The sequence below is a fragment of the Rhamphochromis longiceps genome, linkage group LG6 (assembly GCF_057381845.1).
Source record: "Rhamphochromis longiceps isolate RC_006_pf linkage group LG6, R_longiceps_female_GT1.1, whole genome shotgun sequence".
NCBI lineage: Eukaryota > Metazoa > Chordata > Actinopteri > Cichliformes > Cichlidae > Rhamphochromis > Rhamphochromis longiceps.
Window position 1 is genome coordinate 32,547,408 of NC_140562.1, and position 9,635 is coordinate 32,557,042.

Here is a 9,635-nt window from a genome sequence, read left to right on the forward strand (position 1 = left end):
ATTAAGTAAATGAGTAATATCACTGACTACATATTCGATTTTCTATTTTCATGACTGAATTTTCCACACCTGTGCTACGTAATGACCCAGTGGCCTAATGGATAAGGCATCAGCCTCCGGAGCTGGGGATTGTGGGTTCGAGTCCCATCTGGGTCGTATTTAACTTCCTTTTCGGGGTTCTGCTGTGAGCTCTTTGACAGACTCAGAAACAAGAATATTGGAACATTGGAACATCCGGTTGTACATTGTGTGATAATACTAACGAGATGAAATTTTTTTCTACAGTCATTGGGTTGAACATATGACTAGCGATGAATCCGGTAACAAGCTGTTTTCAACATTTTATGGTTTGTGCCTTGTTCATAAACCCATTCAATTGATCTGCACAGTTATATTTAATATATATAAAATGTAAAAAAAAAAATTGAAAAGAACAAAAACCTCTCTATAGGTAACATACAGCAGATCTATGAAAAAAGGCCTCAGAGAACCTGTACCACAATATTATGGCCATCTAAACTGTCTGTAGCACAGCCACGGCCATCCTGGAGACAAAGGAGCAGTAAACCACCGTCTTATGCGACAGAGCAACAGAAATAGCAGCAGCTAACAGCTCTGTAAATATATTTGAATAACACAAAGTCATAAATATACATTCAAAATAGGTTATTTGCTTATATCCTGTTGACTAGAGCCTATTTAACAATATAAACCAATATATCAGACATTAAAAAACACATCTGCCACCACTGTTTTCAGATGTCTCTATTTCTGCTCAGCAGAGGGCAGTGAATACACATGGATCAGTCAGATCTAAAAAACTGTATTTAAATTAAGTGAGGAAGGATGTTAACTTAGAAAGTCTTATTAGCTCTTGTTCCTATTTAGTACCTATTTAATAGAACTAGGTTAATTATTATTAAATAACTAAAAAGCAGAGTAATGTAACTTCAAACAGTCAACTGAAAACCACATCCCAGGAAAAGTTTCACTTTGAATAAAAACTGACTTTGTGTGAAGCAGACAATACGCACACAGTGTCACAGTTTCCCTCACAGGCTGTAAACAACACTGCGGGCCTATTCAGAATCCGTGCATGAATGAAAGGAGTGTCACGTCCAAGTGTTTATTTTCTGTGTTTGGGACGTCCCACCACCTCCCTTTTCCATCCCATCTCCTTCCTGAGAGCTCCTATAAAAATCCCAGGAATCCCAACTGTGTAGCAGACCCCTGAAAGTGTGTCCACAGTGAGCTTGAAGGATGGCAGGGATTACTTTGACGCTTTTGTTTGTGGTGTTTCCTCTTTACAACACAGAGGAGCATGTCGTTAATGGTGAGTGGATTATTTTTCTTAATCTTTTTTGAACGCTGTGTTCAGTGACATTAGTATCATTCATAAATAGCCTAAATATCTGTTATTACATGCAATTACAGATATACAATAGGCTTTAGATGGAGAGTGACTTGACTTCATGTTGTACCTTTTTTAGGTTTAACCCTGTAACATTAAGTGCATCATATTTGATAGATGAATTTCTGATACCCTTACATCACCAGTGTGATGTTTTTAACCCTAACCCTCTCATGTGTTTTTGTTTTGCTGAGCAATAAATTGCACAAAAATGGCAGATGTAGCAAAGAATTATACAAATTAAGACTCACATATGCAAATTCATATTTATTTATGTATTTTTATTTATCATAAGGTTCAATAAACACTCCAGTATTTTTCAAAAATTACAAATCTGTAATTATTTCAGGCATAACAGGGATAATATAGCATAATATTGTTTGTACTCTATTGATAATAGAGTAATGAGTAAGAATTCATCCAGGTTTCAAGGAAGGTCCACAATGGGTCAATTACACAAAATTCACCCATTGTTGTAGATCTCTTTTTGCCAAACTGTGCAACTAAATGGAAGCTTTGTTTCTTTCGACTGCAGGTCTGTACACGCTGATAGAAAAGGGTCAGAGCAGCTTTGTGGATCCAGCTCTGAGCAATCAGAGCAGACTGGTGGTTAAAGAGCCCAACCTGCCCATCAACGAACTCCTAGAGAAGAGCAGCAAGAGCAGCGAGTCCAAGTTCAGCCTCCATCCTCTTCCTTCTGCTGTGTGGCCCAAGCACACTGACCTGGCCCACATCCCCCACCACCACAGTCCCCACAGCAAGAGCAAAAAGGGCCCAAAGAGTGACCGTTCGGAGGAGCACAACAGCGAGAAAGCCAGAGGAGAAGTTGCTGGTCTGCATCCCAAAACCCAGGTCACTGCAGCTGCAGGTGCTTCCACCAACCGCACAGTACAGAAACCCAGTCAGGACGCTCAGTCCAACATCAGTCCTCCTCAACACGGCGAGCCAGAGGGACACCCCAACTCCAGACCCAGAGCGCCGCCGCAGACCCAACCTCAGGCTCAGCCACAACAACCAGCTGCTCCCCCGCGCAAAGATCCCCCCAACCGACGCATGGACCCAGAGGAGAACCGGCCCGGGAAGTCCAGTCTCTATCAGTCTGGCATCAGTGCAGCGACTCGGAACAACAGCCGCCCGCCGGTGATCTTTAACCGGCGCTCCTCCAGCCTGCTTTATCAGTTTGACATCATGCGGCGAGGTATGGGAGGATTTTTTGTTTTGTTTCCTGACCTCAAAATGTGACCTGTGCATAATTACAGAGCTGTCCAGATATCTTTTGATGGGATCTTTGAACCTTACTCCCTCCTGGGAGTATAGATTTTAAATTATTAAACTTGAATAAGACTGTAGCCAGATGGGAACATCTTTGATCTTTAATATTACAATATTTCTCACTCGTAACCATCTGCAGCCTCTGGCCTTTAAACAATATATATTACATGAGTGCAAATTATCAAAACAATAAAAACATTTGTTACAGAATGAAAAAGAGCTGCTTTGTGATGGTATTTTTCTTAGCGTAGTGTCATTAATGGAAAGTTGACATTTGATCACAAGAAAAGGCCCAAACTCAATTTTATTATAAACTTATAGTGGCAAAAAGTGGATCCTGCTGAGTTTAAATTTACACTGCTGTTTTCTTTCCTGTGCTTTAAATATCACTTTAATTATCACTTTGAAAAGTCCAATCTGTTGCTGTGCCAGTATATATGTCATGTATGCTGACGCAGGTCACAGAGTTCACACAGAGGGTTGTGATGAGAGCGGTGGCTTTGTCTTTTCCTCTAGTAGCTAATTAAAGTCTCCTGCCACTAATTATAACTAATTATAACCGCTTCCCTCAATTCTGGCTGTCAATGCGTCCCCTGTGTGCAGTCCAGTCGTGGTTATAATGAAACTAATGCAAAGCAAGAGGGAAAGCTCTGATTTTGTAGTTAAGGTTAAAAAATGTACCACCAGCGTGATCCCGAGACACGGTCCACCTCCTCCAGGCCCCTGCCGAGGAATGTGACGCCTCGGTTTCGTAATGACAGCCTCGTCTTTTCTAATGATGCTGGAATGAGAGTCAGTCATTCCCTGACTCGCTGTGTTTGTCCTACTTCCCCACAGAGTCCGACTTCACACATGACGCCGTCTGTGTGAGCGAGTGCAGGAAGGAGAAGGACGAGAAGGAGCATTACTGCTACAGTGAATTTGGTATGTGTCTAATGTGAGACAAAGACGGACTGGTTTTCAGTGCTGGTCTTCTTTATCACACACACACAAAATCACATTAACATGTTAGTCCTCTGGACTGTTGTTCCACCATCAAGTAAAGGCAGGGATTTATTCTGAGAATATCTCCAAAGTTGGTAAAGTTTGGATGGCTAATTTGCACAAGCTAGAGCAAAAATACTTAAATTTAATTTTTGGAGTTAACTCTCCTTTTTAAATGTACGCATTAACAGCTGAATATCTATCTGTGCCTTTAAAGTTTTGATAATAAAGAAATGTATACATGCAACAGCTGGATAATGAAACTATGACCTTTGAGACTAGATGTAGTTTCAAGGAAATGCATTATTCACACGCATGGTTATGTTTGATCACTTAGACGCCAAGGAGTTTAGCCTGAAGACCAACAGTTTTTATATTAGATGAACAAAACAGAGTGCTTTAGGGGTGCTGGCAGCTGAATTTTCACCTCATAAAAGCATCAAAAATATTGCTTCACCTTCAAAGCCTGAGTTATGATGATAGAAAAATCTGATATTTTAAGATCTGATCATGTTTTTCTCTAACATAGCTGTCAATGGGATTGTCCATGACATCGACGTGTTGCGCAGAGGAATCCGGCTCATTACGCTGATGGTCAGCAGTGATGGCTTCTACAAGATGAGCCGTCTGTACGTGACCCCTGACAGCTTTTTCTTCAAAGTGCGCCTTCTGGTCCTGGACACCTACAAGTGTAGCAAGCCATGCCCTGACATCAAACTAGGTAGGTGTTGCAGTGTAGCTCCTTAGCTCTAAAGAACAAAAAACTTGCTTCATCAGAGAAAAACAGTCAACTGTCTGAATCCTTGCAAAGCATTACTGTGCCGGTTGAGCTCTCCTGAACGAGAATAATAGCGGTGTCCCTTTTAATTATGTTCATTTGTTGTTGGTTATGCAGTGTAGTTAATTGAATGATAAATATCATTTAATATTTACTCATATTTATAGTGTCTTCTAGCTGTTCAGTTCTTTGTTCATGAGTAATCAAGAGATGAGATTAAAGTAACAAATCGTGGGAAGTACAGAGTTTGATAATTGATATTTTACACGAATGCAACTCTTGAGACCCATAAATTAAAAACCATGTGACAACTTAACACCAAAGCGTCACTTTGTGGGATGTGGGAATTCCTTTTCCCTGAGATCAGCAGAACGTGTTTAGTGCAAACACAAAAATTGTTTGACTTTGCACTTTTTCCCCCCTCCGTCACTTCAACGTTCGCTCTCTTTCTTCCCAAGGGACCAGATACGTCATAATGGGTCAGATCTACCACCGAAGACGCCACCTCCCCTCTGAACTCCTGAACCTGCTGGGTGGTAAACTGAAGCCCGGGGACGGCATCCTGAGAAGCAACAGCTACGTCAAGAGATACAACAAGCGGCGACACCAGAAAGCTCTGGAGGCCACGCGCTCCAGGTGTAGGTGAACCAGAGATAAGACTATCGCCCCTCGCTGCAGGGGAAGAGACACTGCAGCAGACGTGAACTGATCTCACGTAGACAGAAGACGTGGCGAAAGCATCGATTGAGTTTCATATGGACTGCTCTGATGCTAGCCAAAGACTGGATCATCTCCTTTTTACCGATCTTTGAAAATCCACAGTTGCTGGCTTGTGATCTTTTTTTTTTCTTTCTTTCTTTTTACAGAAAACACAAGCAGCTACAATTAAATGGGTTTTATGATGTTTTTTCCATGAGGCAAATGTTATTTTGTCAACATACAAACTCTTCATCCATTCATGGCTGGTTCATGAAATCCTTGCATTAATAAGGCATTGCATGTTAAAGGGAAATTTGGCTCATCTTTAGTTCACATATTACCGAGTGGGAATATTTTTATGGAAGAGTAATGCTTTTACTTGAGAAAAGGGTTTTCTGAATAAACATTTAAATAGTAAATCATAACCTTTAACCCTACAATATCAGGATATTTGATTTTTGTCTTTAAAAAATCATTCTCATAGTACTCGGGGACATTTTGCATTTCTCTTCTCCCCCCAAAGAAATTCTTTCTTTAAATTCTCTAGATGATAGGGTTAGGATCCAAACATTAAGGCATTTAGGGTACACAGACCACAGGATGTTACAGAGATAATTATCTCAGCTTTCCTGTAAAACTTTACATAAAAAGCAGAGAAAGCCCCTCATTCCTTCAATTTAATGAGTGCATCAATGTTCCCCCTACATAGTTTCCTCCAGTCATACTTTGGTTTGGTCTTTGAGAAATATACATGGTATTGCTAGATGAACTGTGGAATATGCTGTTAATTTAACAAAAACAAAACGTTTTTTTCCTTTAATTAAAAGTTTGCTCTGTATTTCCACAATAACCTAACAAAACAAAGACATGGAGCAAATCTGGTTAAACTGAAACACTTCTACGCATGACTGTTCCAAAATTACTCCAAATCCTTTTTTCCCCTGTAATTAACAGTTTCTATAACCTTTTGAAGACTTATAACATGTAAATCTTGCTTTAATTAGCCAATGGATGCAAAATATTGTATGGCATTGGACTGTGTTGGTTTGCAACACTCAGTCCTGTGCATGGCGTCACTGTGGGTTGATAATGGCAAGCAGGAAATGCAATAATAAAAGGAAGGGAATTGGGGGCCTTAAAAGCAGCACCAAACCTTCAGTGGAGGAGGAAGAGGAGGGGGAAAAAAAGACAAAAAGTGAGCAGAGATTTTGCATGTCACGAGAGTGGCTTACTTCTTTTAGTTTAATTATATATTTCATGATGATGTCTGGCTAGGTCGACTGGGACATCAAAAGGAGTCTTGCTGAATGAGGAGGAGGAGGTACGCTGTTGTTGGGAGTACGCCATAAATCTAATCGCGGGAATCTGATCCTCCGCACACCTGGACACACGACTGAAAGAAGTGCCTCCGTCACAGCTCCTTTTTGGAGTGCCTATTGCTTTCCTCTCTTGCAAACAAACACATACTCCTCTTGGACGGTGAGCATTCAAAGTATGTCGGCAGGATCAGAGGAAACGTGAGGTGGGGAGCAAAGAGGAGGAGGAGGAGGAATACAGACAGTTGTGTAAAATAATGCAGGGAGAGAAGTGAAATTGTAGAGACCGTGTTGTTGCGTCTGTCTTTCTTATTTAATAAAAAATCCCAGGCTCAACTGTAGTATGACCCTGAGCTCATGCTTCTTAGGAGAGGGAAAAGATTTGCACTGAACGCTTACTTTGCTTTACTAAACATGAACTCAATAAAAGTGTGTATTTGTTTTGTACTGTGGCCCTGCGAAGAATTTATTTATCTTTAAACCAACACCCCCTGGCTCGTTCAGTCACACGTACACTACCAACAGTGATCCTTATTGTCATTCCCACTGAGAGCCGGACAAGGAGTCACCAACCTAATTAGAGTTTAGCAACCAAAGGTCTCGGCCTGGCCTCCACGAAGAGAGAGACTGACTTGGGAACTTGGATGTTGATCCAGGGAGTGCTGAGCCTCTTTTCTCCCTCTCTGCATGTATGTCAGCCCAGGTCAGTTCCCAGGCTCGATGAAGCCCCTATCTGGGATCAGCGCTGGAGGGAACAGATGCATATGGGCAGGAAACAGGAGCCTGCTGCACATTGTTGCTACTATCACAGCGGGAGCACATTCCTCATGACAGAGGATGTAAAGGAGGGGGAGGGGAGAAAAAAGGGAGGGGAGGTTGGGTGAAAATATCTATGAGCTGCTTCCTGTGTGAACGCCCCTCACAACCAACTTCGGGCTTGTGGTCATCTGCGTCCATTTGAATCTCTGGATCCATTTAGTGGTGAGTGGAGAGTTAAAGAGTCGGGGGTGGGTTGTGGAGAGGGGTGTGTGAGAAAAGTGAAAGATCAAAGCAGGAGGTGGCTGGATGTGTCATCTTGGTAATTTCATCACAGGAATAGATGGTGTGTCTCAGCGCAGGGGTCATGACCTTGTCCCTCATGCTTGCCTTGAGCATGCAGCTAACAATTTAAGCTGAAAGCTGAACTTCATATTTGGAGTCAGATCAACTCACCAAGTACCAAAGAGGAACAATTAGCTGTGGCTCCTGCAGAGACCCCTGTTTCAGTTGCTTCAGACTGCCTCTCATCTAACCTCTCTATAAAACAGTTCCCAACAAGACAAGTGTTTCTCATCATGTCAATTCAAATTACCATGGGTCACTGGGAGTAATCTACCCCAGTTTGCCCAGTTAATAAACCAGTATTGTTTTAATGCAAAAACAGGTGTAGATACAGATATCGAAAGTAATGTTAATATGTAATTTCCAAGTAATAAAGTAGCAAGAAGTCAGTGAATTTGTGTTGCGGTGTACCCCAAGGTTCTATTCTTGGTCCTGTTTGGTTTACTGCGTGCATGCTTCCTTCTCAGGAAATGATGATATTCCCTTTGCATCTTTTTTTTTTTTAATTGAATGCATTATTAGAGAAAACATGATAAGAGGGGGGAAGAGATGGAATATGCATCTTAGTTAAGCTATGTAAAATAGATAAAATGTTGCAAATGTATAAATTCTTAATAACTGAGCTTCCAGATTGGAAATTAGATTTCTCCAAAGGGTGGCTTGGCTCAGCCTAAGGGTGAGAAGTTCAGTCATTGAAGAGGGACTCAGAGTAGATAAATGCTACTCCTCCACATTGAAACGAGCCAGTAGAAGTCATTTGGGGATCTGATAAGGATGCCTCCTGGATGTCTCCTGCGTGTAGTGTTCCGGGCAGATCCTGCTAAAGGCCCCAGAGTAGACACAGGACATGCTGGAGAGATTATGTCTCTCGGATGGCCTAGGAACACCTCGGTGTTCCCCAGGTTGAGCTGGAGGAGGTGCCTTGCATTCACCTGTCACCCGTTATATAAGGACTGCACTCACCTACAGCTCACTCTTTCTTCACTCCCACATGGGTTGGCAGCTGAGGAGAGTTTCTGTTGAGTTTCCCGAGTTCATGTATTAATTTGAGTTACTGAATGACTTAAGTCATACTTTATTTCCTTTCAGAGTTAACAGTCCATGTGTGTCTTTCCTTTACACGCATTATTCAAATAAAACGAGAAACCTACAAGTAATTGCTGACTGTTCATTCTCATCCTGACCGGATAAGCCATGAGGGTAACAACCTCCAACCTCCTCTGAACCTTCCTCCAGAACAGTTGTTTTATTAAAAGCTATGAGCAGATTTATTTTAAAACATGGACCTCGGCCCAGCGTAGATGTGATTACCGTTTGGAGATGCTCCAGATCCTGAACTAAGAATTTTTGGAGGGATTCTTTCCATTGTGAGATTTGAAAAAAATGGCCATTTTTACTCAAATGGTTACAAATTCAAAGAAGAAAAAATGTGAGAGATCATCCTGTTGTTCGTTCATGCACAGTGGTCGAGCATTTCTTTTGTGCTGAAAATTGGCTGTTTATATTTCATGCTTAATTGGAGACTATGCATGCTGTTATTTCATCTCATTGGCTGTGGTTTTCTCTTTAAAAGTGTCAGTAAAACATCCCTGGACTGCTTACAGTTCTGCTCTTGATCATTAAGTTATCAATATGGTCATGTCTCACTGATTCAAAGGGAAGGGACGCTTCTTGTATGGACTGAAAATGTTATATTTATATGCAGTAACTTATTTCAAAATTATTATCATACCTGCCTGAATTGCTGTTTGGGGTTTAAAGTTAGAATTAACTTTAGATTAACGTAAGGGTTCGATAGTTAAACATGGTGGCTAAAATTAGGTTAAGATTTTGGTGTACACTTTATGTGTACACTTATCAGCTCTCTTATTAGGTACAACCTGCTAGAACTGTATTTAATTGCTTTCTCTTTCAGAACTGCTTTCGTTCTTCAAATTCACTAAGGAGAGGAAACATGGCTCAAAGATTTTTGTCCATGTTGACACAACAGCATCAAACAGTTGCACCTCCAGGGTGGGAATTGTCCATTCCACCATATCCCAAAAGCTCTATTGGGTTGAAATCTGATGACTGT

The 9,635-nt window shown here is 41.3% G+C and overlaps 1 protein-coding gene and 1 non-coding gene across 2 annotated transcripts; both read left to right on the plus strand.

Annotated features, from left to right (window-relative positions):
• Positions 1-83: 83 nt before the first annotated feature.
• Positions 84-156, plus strand: trnar-ccg (transfer RNA arginine (anticodon CCG)). Its single transcript has one exon. It is a non-coding gene; the product is annotated as a tRNA-Arg (tRNA).
• Positions 157-1,205: 1,049 nt separating this feature from the next.
• Positions 1,206-6,912, plus strand: LOC146668382 (uncharacterized). The gene is made up of 5 exons (XM_085410290.1): positions 1,206-1,333; positions 1,947-2,609; positions 3,521-3,607; positions 4,197-4,388; positions 4,904-6,912. The coding sequence occupies exons 1-5, from the start codon at positions 1,261-1,263 to the stop codon at positions 5,089-5,091; spliced, it is 1,203 nt and encodes a 400-aa protein (XP_085266416.1). The 5' UTR covers positions 1,206-1,260; the 3' UTR covers positions 5,092-6,912.
• Positions 6,913-9,635: the final 2,723 nt, after the last annotated feature.

Excerpts from the sequence above, each read along its gene's own strand:
- LOC146668382 (XM_085410290.1), top strand. The coding sequence starts at position 1,261 with ATGGCAGGGATTACTTTGACGCTTTTGTTTGTGGTGTTTCCTCTTTAC. Across the intron at positions 2,610-3,520 it reads GTTTGACATCATGCGGCGAG|AGTCCGACTTCACACATGAC; the intron begins GTATGGGAGGAT and ends ACTTCCCCACAG. Across the intron at positions 4,389-4,903 it reads ATGCCCTGACATCAAACTAG|GGACCAGATACGTCATAATG; the intron begins GTAGGTGTTGCA and ends TTTCTTCCCAAG.